This window comes from Ammodytes marinus (assembly GCF_949987685.1).
Source record: "Ammodytes marinus genome assembly, chromosome: 10".
Taxonomy (NCBI): Eukaryota; Metazoa; Chordata; class Actinopteri; order Uranoscopiformes; family Ammodytidae; genus Ammodytes; species Ammodytes marinus.
The window spans coordinates 8,819,048-8,842,274 of record NC_137214.1 but is presented as its reverse complement, the minus strand read 5'-3'; the positions used below and the strand labels follow the sequence as shown (position 1 = coordinate 8,842,274).

The window sequence follows — 23,227 nt, the reverse complement described above, 5'->3', positions numbered from 1 at the left end:
CGAGCACAGGGCCAAAAAATACTTTCACCATGATGTCATTGAAATCAAGTCAGTGCAGCCGCTGCACTGCTCAGCTGACGCATCACTTGTTCCCAAACTTAAACTCTGGGAAGAAAGAGTGATATGTAACAGACATGATAAAACCACAAAGGTTTTTCTTATATAGCATATAATCATGTTACATTTTTGTGCATTTTTAAGTTAAAAAATGAATTTATTTTGAAGTTGCATGTACAAAATGGCACAATAACGTGGTCTGCACAAGTGTATAAAACGCACTGTGAATATTCCCAGATGTGTTTGTTTATCGCTGTGATGCAGAGCCAAGAGCTGAAAAAAACAATCAAAAAAGTTCCAGCTGTTGGGCAAGGCAGCGTCTCATCTACTCTATTCACCTTAAACTGGAAACATATGAAGAGAAAATCACATAACTGGTTGAAACACTAGCATAAGTAAACAAGGAAAAAATCTAATAAAGATGTGACCAAGAACTCCTACAATCCGTTCATATCTGATCTGCACATACTGTACACTTGTGTTACGCTCAAAGAATTACATGTTGGAATACTGTTCAAGTTGTGTGAAAGATCCAAATAGTTTATCTTAAAAACAAGCAATCTCTAACTCACTGCATGACTGTTAACTCCCCGATTTGCATCCATTCCTTGCAAATCATGGCAATAGAAAAATATCAAATTTATTCTTTCAATTTAGTTTGATCCGTGAAATAAAATAGTCCCCTATACACCATCAATGACTACAGAAGATATATATTCCATATGCCGAATGAAATAAGCCTTATGGCTAACACTAGCACACATACAGTGATGAACTCATAATACAATAAAAGAAACCTTGAACGTTTACACAACGCAAAGCATTCAGAAAGATACATATTTTATTATAAAAACGATTCATTGGTTCTACTTAAAATAGTTTTAAGTTTCCCATACTACTGTTGACTGTTGTTGGCTCCCAAAGCTGAGAAAATGGTAATTGTTCCTTTTTGATTTGCTGTACAAACAAAAGCTCAAATCATTATTATCCTAAGGTCTATTGGACTGTTGCATAAAAAAAAATGCATACAAAAATTTAATGAACACAACACAGTATGCAATTTCTATCACGTTTGTAACCAAACAGAAGGCTTCTGCTGTCGGTTTACAAGGTGGAAGTTGAGTTTTAGAAGTCCAGGAATTTTTGTTGTTTTCACCGAGCAGCAGCTCTGGAGGAAATCTTGAGGAGAGTTTATTTGGATTAAGAGGAGATCAACTATGACAGGAAAGAAGCCATGGGATCATCTGGGTGGAAGCGCTTCATACGGAAGGCCTCCATCTCCTCCTCAGTGGGCGCCTTCACCTCCGTCAGGCTGCTGTACGGCCTTTTCCTCTCATCCAGCTGCATTATGGTGTCTACGTGCTTCACCCGCTTGTCCTCTGCTTCTAGTGCCTGGGTGGAGCAAACAGATCATAGGTCATTCACAGAGAAAATAGCCCCAACAGACTATATGGGCTGCGTTTCAATACCACATACTTCCATACTATTTATAAATGGAAGAAAAATATTTACGATGTCCCTATACATGTGGTCAGATGCAGCATGCTGAGAAATACCCAGATTTTTAGTGTGGAAATCAGCATGCTTTTTTGGCTGGTCTGATCCACAATCCACTGCGCACTGGAAGTTACCGTATGTCACGTCGCCGGAGCATCCATGACGTGCAAACAACCGGCAATGCAACGGATATATAAGCAAGAGGCAAGTTCAAGGCGCAATGTTATGATGAAATAAATAAGTGAAAGTATGTCCCAATTGTGCTCCTACTGCATGCTGCATATGTAGAATAGTAAAAATAAAGTATATGCGTGCGTATTATATTTGCAATGCAGGGATGGTCAGTGAAACACAAAAAAAACTTTACCTTCTTCAGCTTCTCCTTTTTCTTCTCCTCATCCTCTGAGTCACTGTCATCAGAGTTGTGCTTCTTGTGCTTTTTGCTCTTCTTTTTCTTCTTCTTGTCCTTTACCATCTTATCTCGATGCATCTGGGGATTTAAAAACATTAGCATGATGAACACACTATATCAGGTCGACGTTTTCACAGATGGTAAAAAAGTGACCCATATGATCTTAAAGAGGGGTGGTTATGGTTTTGAAAATCTCAATAACTTCACTTGCCTCCAGCAGAGTCTTGGGCTCTTCTTCCTCCTCCTGAGGTTCAGTCGGTCCCTCTTCAAATGGCACTAACTCTATGTTGTTCTTTAGATTAGGAAGAGAAAACAGACATTATGTTAGTTACAAAAATAAAAAATTACAAATACTGTGTGTGTATGATTTGCATCAAACAGTCTGCGAACACTGTTAGTACATCCACTTACTATTGCAACTCCAACCTCTCCTGTGCAGTAGCTCTGCTTCACCATGGAGTGGCAACACTTGAATCCCCAGTAGCCATCCTTCCAGTAGGAACCCCAGATACACTAAAGAAAAGAGAGTATATATATATTTTTTTTTTAAGAATACTAACAAACAAAATGTGACATTATTTAAAAAAAAAAAATGGCGGCGTTTTCTGCAGTCCTTACAGTGTGGTTGTTGATGACCACATCCTCCTCATACTTGGAGCGAGCCACAGCCTTCTCCAGACCCTTCAGCACAGCGCCGTGACGAGAGTATTCCACATAGTCCTCTGTCTGGGCCAACAGCAGCTCCCGCGGCGGAGCATCCAAGTGCTCGTCACCTCCGTACTGATGGTCACACACAAAAACACAAACATGATCAGTCACGTCTTCAGTCTGTATGAATTCTTAAGACCCGGTATATGGACTAGATCACGATCAGAAAGTGTCAAAAATATTGGACAAAATTCGCACAAATCGGAGGCTGCTACGACCCACATCTACAAACTATTTAAATGTATATGCCTGGAAATGACACACAATAAAGTGTTTATAGTGTAAGTGGTGCAAATGAACATATGCACCTCGACGTTTACCATAAATGTCTATGATAAGTGCCTATTTAAATGAAGATGAGAGGAAAGAGCGTGGTATAGAAAGATGATGATATGTTTCTGATAGCATAATTTTTCTACTTGCATCGGAATGCTACGATTCAACCGTTCATTGAGCAGTCTGAAATGATTCAAAACTGATATAATAGTCTCTGTTGGATCGTGCCATTATATTTGACCCGTTTTGCAAAGTTTGACTTCAACTTATCTGCCTGAAAAATAAAAGAAGTAGAAGTTGGCAGCCTTGTACCTTCTCTAGGATGCTATTCCTCTGTGTCTCTTTGAAGTCCTCCTTCTTGACCTTGAAGGACTTGTGGAGCACCTCCAGCTTGGTGGGGTCGGCCTGCAGATGCACCTCAGAGCCTCTCTCATAGGCCTCCCAGGCAAACACTGCCATAAGAGGAAGCACCGACAATTATTTACAAGGGACAGTGCAAGTTGAGAGTAGATTTCTGAGAGTCTATCCAATGTGAAAAAAAAATTAATCCAATTTTTATTCTGCCTTTGGTGTCTCTTACTATTTCTGTCATCTCAAATAAACAGCATTCATCCTTTGGCTGGGAGAATAATTTCCATAACATTGAGAGGCTTGATCTTTCATATCAGTAACTTGCAAATGTTATGTGGGTGGGTACTTAAATAGTCAAATTGGGTGAGATGACTTCAGATAGCTACTGATGAAGAAATGTACAAGATATAACTATTTTTTTTTTATTAACCTTTATTTTTCCAGGAATATTCTCTAACAATATAAAGATACTAAACTCTGGTTTGAGCAGTCTCTTCATTCAGCAAGATATCATGTTAAACGCTTCATTGCCCAATAACAAGTTTTAAATGTATGCACTGGCAGTTTAAAGCAACAGCACTTTTATATCATTGATGTAAACATAAAGTCTGTGCTGCTCCCACTGTACTACCTGCAGTATTAACAATAGAATGAACGTAATATCCTTTGGGAAAGCTGTAAGGTATATGACTTACACTGTGTTTGAGCCATGGTGACCGTATCACCAGAATAGCGAGCAAAGTTGTCTCCAGCATACCCCACTCTGTTGTAAGAAAAAAAAAAAAAAAAAAAAAAAAAAAAAAAAGAGGAGTTGAATATTTTTTTTAATTGAAGCCACTAACACAGTTTGAGTGAAACAGAAAATAAAGTAACTTCAACTTACTCGTCCTCGTTCATGCCGCAGTTGGAGTACGGGTTCTCTCTCATGGCTCGAGTCTTTGGATCGTAGTACGCTGAGTTTGGATCCAAATTCCTCAAGTACTGTGAGAAACAAGCACGAGAAGTTCAGTTAGTTACAGTTCCTAACCAATCCCGGTCCACTAAACAAAAAGTATCATCAAGAGGGAAATAGCAGTCAATAGGCCTGTGTTTATATCGGTGTGTCTTACTTTGGCTGTGTCTTCTCTGATACGCAGATTCCTGACAGTGATTCGTCTCTTGGAGTCAAAGTTCTGACCCGGCATGTCGATGTCATCGGCATATTTATCTTCATCCTCATCCTCGCTGTCGTGTTCCCGCTCCTGCAGAGAAAGGCATCAATCAACTGAATGCCAGTCTTTTGGACAAGAGGTGTGTGCCTTTAATCTCTTAAGGTGGAAAATATTAGAAGACATTAGTAAACACTTACAGTTTCCAGTTTCCCAGAGGCCAACTCATCCTGAAGCTTCTGGGCCTTCAGAGTCCTTTTGGCCTGAGAGGCAGAAAGAAACACAAAGTCAGCTTTGTATGGTAAACATGAAGCAGGTGACACAGTTATGATGCAATGTATTAAACCTGATGGTGCCATCACCATCACACCTGATTTTTGGTCCAATACGTGATTTTTATTTATGGCATTTTGAGATAATGGCCTTCGACAGATATCTCCCCTCACAAGTCTGAATTAAAAAAAAAATATTCCAATAATGTTTGCAGACACTGCAAGTAGCCTTGTGCGTGTCACTGCTGTGGAGCAATCTAAGCTCTTTTTCATTTCTACCCCAAACATTTACCTTGTATTTATTTATTTTCATAATTACAGACGGCTGGATCAGCCATTGAAAAAAAAAAAAAAACATATCGGTCAGCCACTAGTCATGATACCAGGTCAGAAGAACATGCACAAAAATAAAAGATAACCATCATTGTATACCCTCTGTAACATCTTCTAGGTTTGGTTTTTGCAGGAATTATCGATTATTTTGGTTTCCCAAAATCAACATTTTATCCACATACCAATTTTAAAAAGTTCAGTTTGAAGATGGTGTCTAGTTTGTTTGTGAGGAAGAGGACACAGATCTGGGTGTTTTATTCTCAACTAACCAAACAAACTAAACGCTCCACAGTTAAAGCCAGCTTTGTTTGCCTTGAGACTGCTTACCACATCTACTTTGGCGTACTCTTCCACGATGCGATGGTGTTCCTCGGGGTTATAGCCGTTCCAGCGATCCCGCTTCCCATCGTAGTCCAAGTCCAGAGATATCTGACTCTGTTCATCCGGAGCTATGCACGTGCCTGTGAACCTCGCACCAACTTTCCTGGGTCGCTAATGAGACAGAAGTTGACATTATTGACATTATGCATGAAATATACAGTATGTAGCAGTCTTTTAGCTGATGAAAGAAGAGTGAAAGGGTTCATCTCTACTGGAAGACAAGAGATTGCGTTATCCACTTACCTCCAAGCAGTCCTTCTTCTTGTGTGTCGTGGCACCGCAGTTTTCACAAGCTCCCTTACGAAATTTAGTGGGGACTGTACCCTGGTTTGGAGAAAAACAAAAAGTTAATAACTTAAATGTTCATTTGTAAAGGGCACAATGAATGACTCAATGATTTGCCCTCACCTCTGTCACTCCTCTCTTGTACCACTCTCCAATGGAGGAGTATGCCGGCTGAATTTCAGACTGGGGTCTCTGATGCTTAAGTGTGGGCCTTTTGGTTGGGTCGACGTACCATGGCACTGATGAGATATACTGTGGGATGTGAGGGTTGATGTCCCTGAAGAAGAAAGGAAACAGCACAGGTGGTTCACGTCAATGTTACAACAGTGGCTTCCTTGAAAACAGGAAAATAAAAAGACCAATTTTACATGTGAAGATCAGTTTACTTGTCATAAAAAGTGACAGAGTGGTTGCATGTCTTATGTTGCTTTAGAGAACCACTCTCAAAGTCTGTCTGAGTAAATAACCTTTAACAGAAAGCCATAACATGTATCCAGATATGAACTGTTTGTAAATTCAACTCTGGAGCATTTCTTCAGATTATGTGTTGGCTGATACAATATTTGATTGAGAATAGTGCCAAAACACTCTTACAATATGTTGACTGAAACGATTTCCCATTATTGCCATAATCAGAAATTGTTTCACGTGGGTGAATTGAAAAAGCCAATTACCTAAGAACCTTTTTCACAAAAAAAAAAAAAAATGTTCCTATTGGTGATGCAATAAGAAATGCTTCTTTAGAAAATCAGGTACATGATAAACTACAATGTGGTATTCCAGGAGTTTTAAGAACATTCAGATGTTTATTTATTTGTCTAGGATAATCTTGACTTTACATTTTCATATCGTCCCATCAGATACTACCCATTACACTCTCTCTCTCTGTGCAGAACTTACTTTCCCTCCTCGTCCACCTCAGCAGGAGCGTTACCCAGCTTCCTCTGCTCCTCCAGCTCCTTCTTCTTCCTCCAGTCCTCCCGGGTCATCTTCTTGGGCTCGTCCAGGCCCAGGATGCCCTCAGAGTTCGCGGGTGTCGCCTCGGACACAAGCTCGGACATGATTGAACCTGCCAACCGGGGGGGAGAAACACCTCGTTAAGCTTCTTCATGTCGCAGAGTGACACAATGAAGGAGTTTAACAAGAAACATATATGTCCTTTATTTACTGTATTTTAGGTTCCCCCTGCAGTTAGTGCATTTTGTTCACAAATACAAAAGTCAAAACAGGAGCCATTACTTTAGCATAATAGGTCCATGTACTTTAGCTAGCTGTTTACCAACGCAGTGACTTGAACGTGGACAAAAAGTACTTTATCTCTTAATAAATAATTTAATAAATCACTTGGTTACCTTGGTAGGACCTGGCAGACGACAAAAAGGTTGGTATTTCCTTCGTAGAAACGTTTACTTTCGCTAAATATCGCTCCGAGTTTGCGCTCCTTCGTTGTGTTTTGACTATCACACGTTCGTCGCCATTTTACATCGAAAACGGCTACGTCACGTCCGTCCTTATTTTTTCTTCTTCAATGGCAGATTTCAAACCAACATGGAATACGTGCATACCGCGGCGCCACCCGCTGGACCGGGGTGGGATGGATTGATGGATGGATATATGGACAGACAGACAGACAGATACTCTTAGCCATTAAACGAAGAGGTCTAGTATGTCCAAATCTCCCTCTTTATTATGCATTTCCCTTTGAAAGCCTTCATCTTAATTGATTTGTCTTCTGTAGGCTACTATTAGTCGTCTTCCTTTGATATCTGAGTCCCTCACCGTATGCCTTAGCAATTTGGCCTCAACATTTTCAAAGGGAACTTTTATTATTCAATTTTCATTTAATTGCAATTGCAATACTCTCTGCAAGCTCGCCTGGTCCTTAAGTACATTTAGTCCAAGCTTTTGTATTCTGAGCATTGTGGTTAATATTTCTATCAATTACCTGTAAGGACAGTTTTTTTTTAATCTAATTAGTATTTTTTTTCTTTGTGTGGTCAAGGACAGATTATTAGTTATTATACTTTTCCACAAAACATCAGGTGTGGAGGATGCTCTATTCACACCTGTAAACAGGGACCCAAGCACAGGTTGCCCTACTGGAATGTTAACAGTGCAAAGCAGAGAACTAGTCCGGGCTTCCAGGGACTACAAAAGCTGTAGGCTTCCTTTGTTTCTATTGGTTTGTTCAAAAGGAGAATTTTACCCAAATTAAATTCAACTCAGCAAATATCAGGTATGAGTGTATGTAGCATAGAAAGCATTAGGGTTAATATGGAAAGTACAGCAAAATGGCCTTACTATCATCTGATTTCTAAGGCTTACAATATTAAACTATGACGACGAGTGTGATTGACAGAGAAATGCCACCTAACTTCAAGTCACACTGCTTGGTTAGTCATGCTTAAAGGGGAAACATTATGATGACACTTTTAAAGCGGAAACCTCAAGTAGATAAAATATTCCTGAAGAACACAGGAAACACAACCAGCAACAAAAAAACTTGCAGTTTTTCACTGACTGCTCATACTGTTGCTTTATCAAACATTTGACAATTACAGAATATAGCCTTGTATTTCGCATCCCCTCTTTTTAAAAACAGATTTGATCTGACCGTAAGGGAACGAAATACCGAATACCAAGTGAATAAGTACTTTGATTTTATTTTCTAACTGGGTGAATGGGACAGCAGTGATGGGTGTGAAACAAACGTTGGTTATATCTGTATATCCTGACTTTTGACCTACTTGGTGAGGGGGAAAAAAAGATGAATTAACAGTTATTCATTGGAAGAACAGGCTGTTTTTTTGTAGAGAGAAAAAAAAATCATCTAAAGTCTTGATGACTCCAGTGGGTTTATTTTTTCCATTCCTCAGATGCACCAGACATGTAACTGTTGTGCTTAACTGTAACATGGACCAGTGAGAACACTATTTTGATCACTTTTGTAATTAGAAAGACAAAGTTAAGACAGTAACAACAACAGAGGATGCCTTTTTGATGACAGTTTGGTCAGGTGCAACTTTATCACCCTTTTTTTATATTCCAAACATTCTAGAAAAAAAAAAGGCAAAAAAAATGTAAACAATGATGAGAACCAACAAAAGAACAAAACAGCACCAGACACAAATAAAGATATCGACAGAAGTATAAAGAGACGGACCGAGTCAGTCCTCGAGCCTCAGCACCAGTACACATCCCCGCTGTCAGTCCAGCGGTCCGGGGACGAGAAGGCAACGCAGTACCAAAGCGAAGGCAGTGTCGCGTTCAAGCAGGTACCAAAATATCAAACTCTCTCTTTTAAGTCTTTTACTAACGTTTAATGTCCTTTGAGTGTTTATTGAGACTCTCTGGAGACAAGTTATGGAGGATGAACTGAGTTAGCCTGGCAAGACCTGCCTGATCTTACGCAAGCTTCACTTTCATTCCTCTCCCGCAAATCAGCCTGGCATAATTGGGAAGAGCGGTCAGTGTAGACATGTGTATTGGTCAGAGCCGTTGAATGGCACTGGCCACGACAGCTACATAGGCTGACTATCGTGACATTATAGTAGCAGGACACAGTGTAGCGTTCTGATTAATCATCATTTTTGACCGGGCTCCTCCTCCGCAGAGATTGGAGAAATGCCAGACGGATCTTCGGGAGAGAAACAAATGTAAAGCTTGCCAGAGATCAGGCTGCTCTGGTCAGGTTAGGACGGCTGAGTCACTTGTCCTCCTCCTCCTCCTCCTCCACTCTCCCCCACTCCTCAGAGTTCTCCCCCTCCTCCTCCTCCACCTCTCCGTCGTCTGAATCCTCGTCCACGTAAGAATCACCCCAAGTGTCATACGCGTCCCCTCCTTCATCCTCCTCTTCTTGGTGGGTGTCCTGGTGTTCCCCTGCTTCCTCCTCTTCCTCCTGGTCGATGTTGTTTTCCTCCAGCTGATCATCTCCGTACAGCGGCTCTTCCTCCTCCTCCTCCTCCTCTTCCACTATCTCCATCTCTTCCATGTCCTCCTCATCCTCCTCCTCCTCCTCTGCTTCTTCATCATCTTCATCATCATCCTCCTCTTCGTCTCCCTCGTCTTCCACCTCTAAACCGCACACCTCTCCGTCCTCCACCTCCCCCTCCTCCCTCTCGTCCTTGGAGGATTTCCCCACGCTCCCGTCTTTGAGGTAAGACCTGTTGGAGGGGACGAAGCTGGACGTAGCGGTCTTTGTGTTGATGTAGAGTCGAGGAGGAGGTCCAGGTACTGGGGCCTTCACAGCCTTGCCGGGGGTGGAGGTGTTTGGAGAAGAAGAAGGGCTGCTGGTCCTTCTGGAGGCCTGGTCCAGTGAGAGAGTGGAGGGAGCGGCAGTGGACCCAGGCTTCACGTTGGGTGTGTATTCGCGGATCTCCCCCGGCTCCAGAGGGTCGGCCCCACACGGGTCGTGCTCGCTGCAGGACAGCTTGCCGTCCAGCTTGGAGATGAAGAGCATTCCCTCCCGGTGCTCCTTGCAGTAGGAGCTGGGGCACATCTCACAGAACGACGCAGCCTCTTTACCGCACACGTCACACTGGTGCCACGGACACTCCCATCGCCCTGGAGACAAAATCACAGCCTTTAGTAAGAAAATGTATGATGCAAGAGTTTATCTTTTGACCAAAAAAAAGGTAGATATTAAAATAAAATCGCTTAGTTTTGCAAAACAATAGCTCTGCTCTGGTACTCTTAAGAAGTCTGGTCTACTTGAGATATTAGAATAGTGAGGCCATAAAAGTCCCAAAAGCAGACACTTAACTGGTTTTCTCCAGGAAAGGCAAATCAAATATTTGTTCTATCTGTGATGAATTAGTACCAAACATTGGGAATTTTTTTTGCAGTTTAGTCCAAATTCAGCCCAATGAAGACCTTCAAATACGACTTTCTCAATACATACTACAATTACCTAAGTATGACAACTTTAAACATTCAATTTTCAATCAGTTTATTATATAAATTTGATCTATACAAGTCATTTCATATAGGGTGCTGGTAACACTAGTTTTCTGGACAAGCAGAAAGGTGTTTCCTTCATTGGAGAACTGTTGCTGGTGGTGTAGTGTATTTTCATTCTTCCAGCTCTACTTGCCTGCAGGCCTCTTGGCCAGGTTGAGACAGTCAGCATGATAGACCTTGGGGCAACCTGGCTTCTTGCAGGACACTATCTGTCCCCCGTCCCCACAGCTGAAACACTCGTCCTCCCTCTCCTTGGTCACTTCCTGCTTGGTCTTCTTCTTCATGGGGAGCCTCCTCTTTCCTTCCTTTAGCTTCTCAGCTGACGGCTGGTTCTGAACGAGGGAAAGAAAAGGTTACCAGGCAGCTCTTTTTCAAAGGTTGTAGGTTTAGGCAAAGATGGACATCTTTTGGGGAGAGGAATATCTTTCATATTATTTTTAAGGGGGCCAAACTGGCTTCTCCTAAATATCTAAATGTACCCCCCCAAAATCTACGCCTATGCTCAAATGTAAGCTTTTACCTTTGGCCGGACACCCAGGAAACCGCTGCAGTTGGGCGCTCCACATTTACAAGCAGTTTTCCCATTGCCAAGACACTCCAGGTTGTAGTTGAACTTCAGCTCCACACCTAAAGCATGTGTTGTATTAGATCAATGCTGCTGTGTAAATCATAATTAACGCAAAACGAAATGTGAGGCAGATGGTGACGGAAACCTTGTGGGATGTCTTGCAGGGAAAAGAGCCCCACCCTGGTGTCCCCATTCACGGTCCACTTCTGAGTCTCACAGTTGGGCTGGCAGCTGTGGTTCATGAAGCGAGCCTGGTTCCCCTTGGGCCCGGCATCAATGATACGGTCCTGGAACAACAGAATACAAGACCGGTTTGCACCATGCATGTGATCCACATCAAATGGAATCATGTGTTTCTACTCCGTATCCTACACATATACAGTGTTGTGTTTGTGTACATCCGGCTCAGGCTCACCTTGTCCAGTGTGAGCATGTAGAAGTTACAGATGTCATTCTCCTGGGCGTGTCTGATCCTGGCTCGGCACTCCTCTTCATCGATCACCTCGCCAACGTACTCGCTCACAAAGGCTCCCTGAGGAGCGACGGGAGAGTTTAATCAATCAATCAATAAAATGAAGGCTTTATAATTTAGTACATGTAAAAATACAATGAAAGAACAAAAACAAAAGCAAATCAACCAAAAATGTTATCTATATAGATATATTCATTTAAAATGTCCAAATAAGATCCTATCACTTCTCCACTACTCAGTATATAACAATCAGCAGATTGGCTGCATATTTCTATCATGTCTTAACACATTATTAACAAACTGAAACATATTTACATGTATATATACCCACACCAAAAAAAAAAAAATAAAAATTATAATCCTGCGAACATTTGCCAAACATCATTGGATTTCTTCTCAAGTACCTTCTTGATGTCGTCCACTCCGCGTAGGCCCCAGCCACAGGCCAGCGTCCTGTAGATCTCCACCTGTGTGTACTCCCGCTTGGTGAAGGCCTGGTTCTGACAGCGCTCCCCCGCTGCACACACCTGCGGGTGGCACTCGTACATCAGCATGCGATTAATGCACTCGGAGTCGATGCCACACGGGTTCTCGTCCGACGCCTTGCAGTTACAGCGGGGGATCTCTGACAGGTCGGCAGTAATGATCTGCACCTTCCCGATGGGCCGGTTGACCTGAGGAGACAGACACAGAAATTTTTTATAGTGTGTAGTGAGCTGCAGCCAGGCTATAACACTGGGTAATTGGTGACACACTGGGTACCTTAATGTGCCTGTACGGAGGAGGTTTCTTGTCGTTCTTTCTGTCCTCCTGAAGCTGCTTCATCTCCTTTTCCGCCTGCAGCTCCTTGAACCGCTCTGCTGCCTCACCAAGTGCTGAAGAGATAAAAAATGAATTGAAACATTAACACAATTAAATCCACAACCAAAAATATAGATGTTGGCTAAAGCCAGAGTTCAATTCCTTGTTTTTATCTTAACAACATTTTACTGTCCAAAATGTTCACAGAACAGATTTTGGATACATCCCTTTTTCTTTTTTGTAAATTACAAACATACTGTGGACAGATCTTAAAAAGGCATTTTCGTAATGTTTTTAAGTACTAAATGTATCATAAATCAGACAATTAACAACAAATGATTAAAATGCTTCTGTAATAACCTTTATACTAGTATGAAAGAATACATGTTATGGAAGAAAATTAGCCAAATATTTCCACAATGACCAGTGCTTGAAAAAAACAATGTTTTTGCCTGCCGTGTCTCGCCTTAATTCAATACAAAAAAATTAATTGACTAGGGTACATACCTTTTTTGTAAACTGCATCTGCACCCTTTCCCATTTTCTCTATGTTTTGCGTGTCGCCCTCCATGTAGGGGAAGACTCGGGCCTGGTACGTCCACACAAAATCTTTGGAGCCAAAGAACTGCACGGGGAACTCCCCCACCTCATGTTTCATCCTCAAGATGTTGTTTGGGACATCTCTGGTCAGGCACACTTCAGCAGGCCACCACCTAAAGAGTCACATCAGGTCTCAGACACGAAAATATGGCTACAACGGCCGTAGCAAAGAGACACTGTGTGTATGGAGAAAGGCAACGTGTCACCCTTACCTGTAACGTCCCCATTTGACCCACAGCATGTCCTTAATACGAGGCTTCTTCCCGGCTTTGCAGTCGTTGCAGAACCAGCTGCCCTGAGGCATCTCTATGTTCAGACATTCTTGATGAAAAGCAGCGGGACAGGCTTCACAGCACAGCAGACTGCCCCCTATACAGAAACACACAACACACACTGATTAGGATTCCTTTTGATTAGGATTCCGTCAATTTACTGCTAATAAGTTTTGACTTGATTGGTCCATCAAATGTTCAAACTAAAAAAGTGTCACATCACAGCAAAAGTGATTTGATGTCTTAGAATAGCTTATTTTCTCAAATTTTATTTTGATTTAACACAATATAAAACCAAACAATGAGCATGACCAATGACAAAAATAAGTAAAAAATGCACACCGTTTCAGATCCGAACATGTAATGAAATGTAAACATGATCGTAGAGATGAAGTTGTTTTAATGAAGACCGGTTGAAATGGCCAGACTTACCTTCAGAGCAGACAAAGCACCAGCTTACGTTGATGTGTTCGTGGTTCTTGCAGCCCTTGCGAGCAGTGAAGTGGTTTGGACAGAGGAAACTGTTGTTGGCCAGCACCAGGCTGCCCGCTGCCATACAGTTATCATTGGCGTGATAAGCCACGGGGCAGCGAACACACCGAGCCAAACGACCTAAGGAACATGGCACAGAAGCCAAATCATTAAATACTGGCATATCTGGAAATTTATTTGAAGTTCTAATCCTACGACGCACAGTGCTGAAATACACTTTCACTCCACCTGTTGAGACCACTTTCACCATTATTGACAAAAAAAATGGCACCACAAACCACATGAAAGGCATCATTTAAAATGCACAAGTTCAACAAATGCCAGGTGCACTCCGTGGTCACAAAATTACCAGAAATATACAGCTAGGGGATAATGGCCCAATTCCTAGATCCACACACACACACACTGTTTATAACTCAGCATCAGGTGTTTAGAAGATGTTGTATGCACAAAGCACAGAGTCATCACTTACAGCCACTGTATTAGGCAAAGCTCTCTATTTGTCCAGGCCGCCAATGCACTGCTCCAGACAGTGACTCACTCAGTTTTATCACTCTGGTCATGAAACCAAAAGCCTATTAATAACAAGTTCAGAGGAGACGCACAATGCTTATCCAAACTAACAGGTGGCGTGGGATTGGGAATGACTCAAAAAGAGAGCTAATGGGAATGAGAGCTAAGAACAGATGAATGGAGCTATTCCATGGAGCTATAGGCACATGATCACCAAAAGCTACAATGTATGTATTTAGCAGCACAGTCATCTCTACAGGATTGTGCTCAAGAATGTCTTATCGGCCTCTTAGAACACATTGTTGCGAAGCAGGTAAAAATACAGGGCAAGGGATGGGACGATAAAGAGTGATTTTGAATTGCCTCAAGGGGGCGCTGCATCTTTCCAGTCATTCTTAAATCCCTTATATTTTTTTCTGTTCCGTTTCATGTTTTTGAGTACTGAATCACAATTATTTTGGTCAACCGAATAAGATAATCATGGCACGAAATGTAATATATTTAATGATTTAGGAACATAAAGCCCCATTTCCAATATTATTATGCCCTCACCTTTAGTGCAGCAGATGTTGAGGGGGTTGCTGATGTGGCAGGACAGACACACGTGCAGAGAGCAGCGGAAGCTTTTGTTATGGGGCTGGGTGGCAGAGTACGCCAGTATACAGTCGGCGTGGTAGAACTTCCCGCACAGTGGTATCATGCAGCGCTTTACCCCGTCGCCTGACTTCTTGCACACAAAGCACGCGTGGACACCTGAAAGCAACATATTTGTTAACTCTAGGCTGCAAGGACAAACGTTCCATAATCAGGGACAGATTCTTTCTGTGTTCAGACACGAGGTGTACCCACCACTTTTGCATTCACCACACAGGAATTTTCCCTTGGGAGCAGCAGACAGGCCAATGCACTGCGGGTGGAAGGCTCCGTAACAGTGGCCGTCACACACCAGAAGGTCTCCAGTTCTCTCACATACCTACACACACACACACACACACACACACACACACACACACACACACACACACACACACACACACACACACACACACACACACACACACACACACACACACACACACACACACACACACACACACACACACACACACACACACACACACACACACACACACACACACACACACACACACACACACACACAACAATAAACAATAAGAAACATGCTAACGGTCTAACCTATTACAAATAAGGCTTTGTCGCTATTAAGCCATATAAAGCAGATTTATACATATTCTTCAATAGATTATTTTACCTGACAAACATTCTCCTTTAACATTGCGGGTCCTATTTTTCCTCTTACATCCATGTGGGTAGAAGGGCTGTCATTCAAACCAATAGGCAGCACCTACACAGATGAAGAAAGAGACACCGTTACACTCACGGACGCAAGACTACGGGCTATGACAAATGATTAAGTAGCCGAGCGGTACCTCATATTTGGGAGTTAGTGTTCCAGTGTGTGCATCTTCTTGTTCTTCAGTGCAGCAGGCCTCCGTCTCTGCATCCTGCCTGGGCGTCTTGGGTCCTCTGGGGCTAGATGGAGGTCTGTTGTTTGGAGTGAGGTGCCCAAGGAGACCTTTGCTTTCTGAGGCAGCAGCAGCAGCAGGGGCAGACGAGGTGCTGGGTACAGGCTTCTCTTTCTTCACAGATACGACCTATCCAATGTGAGGTTTTACATGCGTTAAGGACGGTTAAGCATCACATCGTATGGTGGGATATGAGGACAATGATTGCACTTTGGTAGTACCTGAGTTTCCTTGACTGAAGCTTTCACCTCTGAAGTAGTTCCGCTGTGTCGCTTTGGCTCCTAGAAATGAGACGGATTGTGAAATTATGTTTTCAAAACACTAACCTGGAATAGTTTTTTTTTTGTTTATCACAAACTGTCAAAGTCACCTTCTTCTTTGTTGGAGCCACAGACACTTCTTCTATGGTACATTCCAGCACCTTGTGCGACAGCTTCCTCGGCCTTTTTCGCTCTTGGATTAATAACCCTGTGTCTTAAGGAAAAAAATTGCTCAATGATGCATCCTGTATTCAAATTTAAAAATCAAATCAAAAATGCATTATAGAACAAATTCACAAAAAAATTGCCTCAAAAAGTGCTTAACGACAACATAGCAAAACAAACCATATGCAAACAAGAGAATTGACTTCATGTAAAGCTTTTACCTATAATAAATGTGACAAATAGTTCCATATGATACAATGCAAGTGTGTAAAACTACTCATAAAAAACTATTCTTACAGTGACTTATTATATATTTGGGAATCATGGGGAGGTAATTCAGGACAGAAACTAAGTGATGTGAAAGGCAGATGCAAAGAGGGGTGTTAAGTTTGCTTTTAAAAGAATGGACTGAGCTAGCTTCAAGGATTTGTGTCCTCAAAGCTGTATTTTGCGTTTTGAATAAATTGTAGTTTGCCAATTGTTAATCCACACAAAGGGGTATTGCAGCGGTCTAATCTCAAGACAATGGTATGAACCAGTTTTAGTGTATGCCATGGATGGGATGGTGGAAAACAACAACAACAACAACAACAACAACAACAACAACAACAACACATCAGGGACAATAGTAAAATCAGAAGAAAAAAAAGCCACATACCAGATTCAGGAGGTAGATGGGTTTCCTCAGACGTCTCTGTGTGAAGGGAGGGTTGTGTCGCGGCTGGAGATGGCGAGGGTGCTACAGGAGAAAGCTCACAGTGAGAGGGGCTCCGGTCCAGCTCTGCCGGAGCCTCGCCGGGCTCCACAGAAGATAAGGACGAGGTGGAGGCTGAGGTAAATATTCCCGCTGTGTCGCTGAGATCGTGGAGCTCCGTCGTCCCCGATGTCTGCTGTGTGTACACACACACACACACACACACACACACACACACACACACACACACACACACACACACACACGCGCAAACCAGGCAGCATTGGAGTGAATGAAACATGCAGATTTGAACTGAATACACAGGGTGTGTTTACCTACGTTGGGAGACAGCAGCTACAGAGTAACATGATGCAATGGTGTTTTAGTTTTTTTTTAGCTTTTTATTTCTACATGATATCTTGAAGACCATAAATGATGGAATAACATGCCTGTAATTAGAAACAGTATGATTATTATGGTCCTCAATTATTCCGCTTACTACCTTGAAAACAAATCAATATTTCAGAGGTCTTTTGTTTTGTTATTTGCACGATTATAATTTACTCTTAAGAGATAAGCTTAATGTTATCTTGCTTAATAGAATGAACTAAACATAAAGCACTACAGCATACCTTTTCTACACAGTAGGTAGGTAAATACTATAATATTCTCAAAGCCTTCCTGGAAACACATTATACAATGTAAAATACCCTAAGAGCATACAACCCAAGGAATTGAATGTGTTTCTTAAACACACAATATTCTAAGAATGAAGTGAATGAAGTATACTTTATACAGTATATGGTATACTGTACATCCTTCATTGTTGTGCACTTGAATTGTTCTGTCAGGAAATGAAATGAAAGGGAAATCATCCTACCGTTTTGGAAGATTCTGAGGGGTGTTTCCTTGATTTCTTTTTTGGGACAAATATTTGTTCATACTCCTCCCTTGATTCCAGGAGCCTTTTAGTTGGTTTCCGGAGACGTTTGTTGTCTGAATTTCCTGTGTAAACACACAAAAAAATATACAGATTCATTCATTTTGCAAACACTTTTTACATTTTTTCCCCAAATTGAGATATAATACGAGCCAAAAAGTGACACAACACACTTTCTTACTCCTTTTAGCATCTAAGTGGACAAAGTTAACAGCTGCAGTTTGTGTCTTACCGGTGGGTGAGTCATCCTCTGCCTGCCTCTCAAATCCCAGATCAAGATCTGATGAGGCTTTCATGGTGTAAGACTCAGTAGATGCCTCGCAATTCACTTTATCGGCAGCCTCCTCAACCACCTGCCAGCGCTTCTTTGGAGCCACCGTAGATCCAGAGTTCTTATCGAGGTAGCTGGCCGAGGGATTAGCAGACCTGGGGTCAGCTAGGTCGGCGTGGCCGCTAACAAACTCCCTGCCGAAAGCCAGGTCAGCCAGGTCCGAGGATAGGCCGGGTATGCTTAGTTTCAGTTTGGCAGGTTGTCTTTGTTTTCTGCGCTGTTTGTCCGGATTCCCTATCTGGGATCGAACAGGAAAGTCTTCACAGTAGTACGTGTCTGCTTTCATGATGGGTTTAGTCCTACTCTTTGCTTTGGCCGCTCTGTTTGGGGCTGCCGTGGCTTTCCCTGACAACCCATTCTCTTTTTTGACCTCTTTAGTCAAGGGGTCTGCAGAGGTAGGGATGACCAGCGGTTCCTCCTTGATCAGGACCGGTGATGGCGGGACAGTCAGGGGTTTACCATCTTTTGCTCTGGTATCATGGATGTCTTTGAGGAGCATCAGGAAAGTACTGAATTTATAATTGGAATCTGGCTGAAACGCAGTTAGCTCAGAGTCGCTGCTGTCCTCCTTCACCAGAGATTTAAAGGTTAGCTCCTTGCTATCTTTAAAAGCATCCATGGGAGACAGAGATGAGGACGGAGACGTAGACGATGGTGGATCTGGGACCACGCTTTCTGTTTTGATCTTAACAGGTTTCAATTTGGATACAATTGAGTCTACAGACTTATTCTTTATCAATGAACCGTTACGCAGTTGTTTCCTATCGGGCTTCCTGGGGCGCCTTTTAGGAGAACTGTGATTTAAAGAGGAAGATGCTGCTTTACAGGGCGATTCCCACTTAGGAGACATTTCAGTTTTTAGGGGCGTACTCAAAGGTGTTTTATCAGGACAATCATCAGCCTGAGCATCTGTTGGGATTTGGCTTGCGGCCAGTGCATCTTTGAGATCCGTCTCTTCCTCTGCTTTCATTGCCCGGGTCATCAGACGACTGCTGGCAGGAAGATTCATAGAGTGCTTTTCATTGGAACAGTTCGACAATTCATTACAGCTGGCCAAACTCTGTTCAGAGGCTGTATCTTTACATGTCAAGTTATTTGTTATAATGCCAGGGGGATCACAGGAATCCATAGAACGGTTGATTTTTTCAGGAAACTTTGTTTTAGCTTTTCTTGAACTCCGTTCCTTTTTGACCACTGTGTCTACTTGTTGTGGCACTGGAGACACTGATGTGCGTTTAGGACGATGCAGCATTGGAACTGAATCCAGGTCTGCATAAGGTGAGTCCTTTGGCTCGTCTTTCAGTGCATGAGCTGTAGTATGGAACTGATCCGCCACGTGTGTGATGGAAGACAACTCCTTTGATCCGCCAACTATGTGGCCAAAGATGTCCGACAAGCACTTCTTCTTCCTCTTACAAGCTTTGCTCTTATTGGTCTGAACCACAGCAGTGTTTTTGATGAGACTGGGCTCATTCCCGTTCGGGCTCACGTTGGGTGACGGGGGTCGACTAGAGTCCACAGGTACAGAAGGGGCCTCCTCCGGCTTTTCAACAGGAAGTGGGCTGGGCACACGCTCCTCTCCATTGACGGATATCGAAGGCTCATTTTCGGTATTCCTTTGTCGATGTGGAAGCAGATACTCCGCTTCTGCAACGCTTACTTTCCACGCAGTAAGTAAGCTTTTGGGTATCTGCCAAGAACACACATATTATTCAAAAAGAGTTGTCACAATGAGATCAGGTGATATTGTTGCCCAAGTCATTTCATGAATTTACCGTATACTTGTAGTCTTTTTCCTTCTGCTTCCCTCTTCGTCTAAGCACAGGTAGGCCTTCAAACTGGTGACCTCCTTCAAAAGGAAGAACGGCAGTCCCTGGGACCCATGCACTTTCTAGAATCTCCCCAAACGTTTCCAAGAAGTACATCCGACAAGGACGGGGACTGGGAACTGAAAAGAAGAGTAACGGGTCACCTCATGAATTACCTTGCACCATACAGTATTACTCCTTTGGTAGGTGTCAACCATCTGTCAGGGAAAACAATAGTATTTATAAAATCCATATTGAAAATGAAACCCTCCCACTTTCACTACACTTTACAACAGAAACCTCACCTTTCATCTTAGTGTGGTTCCCCTGGTCTGGGTCAATGGTGATGTGGCAGGGCCACCAGGGCCGCCTGTTGAATTTAGCCCACACCAAGTCCCCTTCCACGTATCTCACTGAAGGAAGAGGCTTTTTCTTTGGGCTGTTGGACTAACCAGAAAAATGAAAACACTTTAATATCTAATGCCGAAGAAAGTGGTAGTGTATATCCTACATTTAGTATTAAATCAAAATGTGTGTTGTGATTGAACAGTCACAACCTTTGCATTATTCATTTTCTGTATCAGATTGTTTTATGTCAATATTTAAAAACCTTTGTCGCCTATCCATGGTGCATTACATTTCTGACATATCAATATTATAATGCTTACGATGGCATCATTACAGGTCTATGACTGGCAGTAAGTATGTGGTCCATGAACAATACAATTACACATAAGGATCACTCTATCACATGTGGATAGTGACTGACTTTACACACGGCATCCTGCAGCCATGTTCGTAAAGAGGTTATAAAATAGTAGGTATCCCAATTGGGACAGACTCACATTAGAGTTGGTGCCAGCTGGTGAAAGTAGTCCTGGGTCAACAGGAGAGGTCAGTTCACCACCATCACTGTCCGATTCCTCGTCTAAGCTCCACCCATCTCTCATAGTGATTTCTGGCAGTGCGCTGGGGCTTAGTGTGGGGTTGAGTTCAGAGATAGTTTTTGACATCAGATTAAACACAGTGGGTTTGTATGTCCTCTTATCCGCCCCTGGAGCACACGTGGCTTTGCTGCCAGTGACAGCGCGCTCCTGGTGAAAAGACGCCATATCCTCATCACTACTATGCTCCTCATCATCCTCCTTAATGTCACTGCTGTCAAACAGCGTGGACTCAAAATGCAGGTAGCCGTCGGGGATGGGAGAGCAGCGCTCCATACTGTCCGGACTGTGAGAGGAGAAGCCATTTCTGCTCACGTCCTGCAGAGTGTACATGTCATCGTTGCCCGGAGAGGGAGGCAACTGGACCGAAGGGGCCTCAAAGTCATCATCATCATCATCAGAGATGGGGCTCACACAGTGCAAGTGGTTCCTTCTAGGGTGGAGGTCCCGCTCTAGGTCAGACCTGTTGTTTACCACAGTGTTCAGGTCCTGGAGCCTCTTCAGTGGGCTGTAGCAGTGGTGGGATCGCTCAGGCTGGTTGTGCCCGAGCACAGCTGGCTGCTGCTTGAGGCTGGAGGAGGATGGCAGTTGGTGCACATTAGCAGCAGAGGCTTGTTGTTGGTCTGTCCCACGCCTCACCGTGCCACATTGGTTTCCATAGGAAGTGCTCACAAGACCATTGCGCGGCCTCAGCTCTGACTGGCCCGAGCCAAACACTGAGCTTACCCTAGCAGCCGGTCTGTATGACTGATTCATGTTGTCACGGCTATATCCTGTCAAAAGGAGAGGAAAAAAGAAAAAAAGAGAAAGGCAGGTTAGACAAGAGAAACGTGCGCTTTGAGTTGTTTCACTCAACCACAATCTGCGTCCACTATCAAGGTTTGTATACAGTATAATACACACAGCATGCTTACAAACATTGCGGAAATAGAGCGGCAATCATATCGAATCCGAGCCATACCAGCCTCTATGGCCTGTGCGCTCACACACACATAGAATAAGCCGACATTGCATGGCCTCCACACTAGAGGCCGGTCGGACGGCACAAGACAAAAACACATATCACAGCCGCTGGTCCGCTCCCTGTACACATTTCATTCACAAACTGTCGGAAAAAACAGTAGCTACCGCTTTGTCTGATGGCTGAGGGTCATAAGGATCGGATCTGGTGCTGACTCGTACAGTCAATGGTGGAGCGCTGAGGCTGTAGTAGAGCTGGTGACACTGAGCCATCACAGAAACACTGTGAGTGGCTCACACAAACAGGCGAGCTACAGCCACACACCGAGATAGGAAGCTATTCACTCACCACACTACACACACAAAAAAGAGGGCTGATCGCCTCTAAGTTCACAACACTATCAACACGTGGAGAAAAGGCGAAAAACTCACCATTTGGAGGTCGGTCACCGTGAAACCACCGGCGGATGTGTGATTATGTGGCACAAAGCGAGTGTTTTCCTCGGTTTGTGAAAGCGGATCTGCACAATCCCGGCTGCAGCAGCTCTAGTAGTAGGCCCAGGCACAGCTCTCATTCTCTGCACTTCATCGCCTCATCAGCGGCGGCCCCCTCTCCTAAAAAAAAAAACTGTCACTTTAAAATACAAAATAACAAGTAAACATCCATCAGGCTACGCTTGCAACATCACACAGCGGCGAAATACAGTGTGCCATTACCGGTCCCCCTTAACAGCCACAGCTCAGCTTATTTACTACATGGTTTTTGCCTGCTGTCGAAGTGCCCCCGGTTATGTTAAAACAAGCCCAGACTGACTGTGTTGGTGAGCTGCAACCAATCGGCACTGCTACCCAACCCCCCGTCTGCAGAGGGCCGTGACACTCACCCTCTCACACACACGCGCGCGCGCACTCTCATCAAGCACGCACGCACGCACACATATAGGCCTATACGCACATGAACGCGCATGCACATCCAGGTGAAGTTTCTCACAGTGACGGGTATAGAAACAAACAGCTACAAAATAACACCATAATCACAGTCGAATGAATGTGTCGGTTTTTTAGAAATGTGCCCCATTGTTTCTGGGTTAAACTGGCACTGACTCCATTGGTGCAGGCCCGGGCCGAGCGTCTGATCGAGCTAAGCGACAAAATGATTGCCATGCGCAAGCAGCCACACG

The 23,227-nt window shown here is 43.3% G+C and overlaps 2 protein-coding genes across 2 annotated transcripts; both read right to left on the bottom strand.

The window, feature by feature from the left end:
* Nucleotides 1–195: 195 nt before the first annotated feature.
* slu7 (SLU7 homolog, splicing factor) lies at nt 196–7,191 on the bottom strand. The gene is made up of 15 exons (XM_080035325.1): nt 7,073–7,191; nt 6,621–6,789; nt 5,844–5,997; nt 5,679–5,759; nt 5,382–5,546; nt 4,650–4,712; nt 4,411–4,542; nt 4,185–4,282; nt 3,997–4,064; nt 3,263–3,402; nt 2,585–2,746; nt 2,378–2,479; nt 2,178–2,258; nt 1,922–2,044; nt 196–1,449 (listed from the first exon to the last, which is right to left on the bottom strand). The coding sequence occupies exons 2-15, from the start codon at nt 6,779–6,781 to the stop codon at nt 1,273–1,275; spliced, it is 1,707 nt and encodes a 568-aa protein (XP_079891451.1). The 5' UTR covers nt 6,782–6,789; nt 7,073–7,191; the 3' UTR covers nt 196–1,272.
* Nucleotides 7,192–9,426: 2,235 nt separating this feature from the next.
* On the bottom strand, nt 9,427–22,825 carry nsd1a (nuclear receptor binding SET domain protein 1a; the record flags this gene model as incomplete). The annotated part of the gene is made up of 24 exons (XM_080036009.1): nt 22,764–22,825; nt 22,479–22,661; nt 20,988–21,859; nt 20,448–20,589; nt 20,110–20,282; nt 18,236–20,024; nt 17,944–18,068; nt 17,028–17,259; nt 16,315–16,412; nt 16,166–16,225; nt 15,849–16,073; nt 15,671–15,763; nt 15,247–15,370; nt 14,950–15,150; nt 13,825–14,004; nt 13,333–13,489; nt 13,028–13,233; nt 12,482–12,594; nt 12,124–12,393; nt 11,663–11,779; nt 11,393–11,534; nt 11,200–11,306; nt 10,813–11,011; nt 9,427–10,283 (listed from the first exon to the last, which is right to left on the bottom strand). Exons 3-24 carry the CDS (start codon nt 21,840–21,842, stop codon nt 9,427–9,429), a joined length of 6,465 nt encoding a protein of 2,154 aa, XP_079892135.1. The 5' UTR covers nt 21,843–21,859; nt 22,479–22,661; nt 22,764–22,825.
* Between the last annotated feature and the right edge of the window lie 402 nt (nt 22,826–23,227).

Coding starts and splice junctions, on each gene's coding strand:
- slu7 (XM_080035325.1), bottom strand. CDS start 6,781: ATGTCCGAGCTTGTGTCCGAGGCGACACCCGCGAACTCTGAGGGCATC. Junction 5,760..5,843: donor ACAAGAGAGGAGTGACAGAG/GTGAGGGCAAAT, acceptor TCTCCAAACCAG/GGTACAGTCCCCACTAAATT. Junction 3,403..3,996: donor CACCATGGCTCAAACACAGT/GTAAGTCATATA, acceptor CTCTTATGGCAG/TGTTTGCCTGGGAGGCCTAT.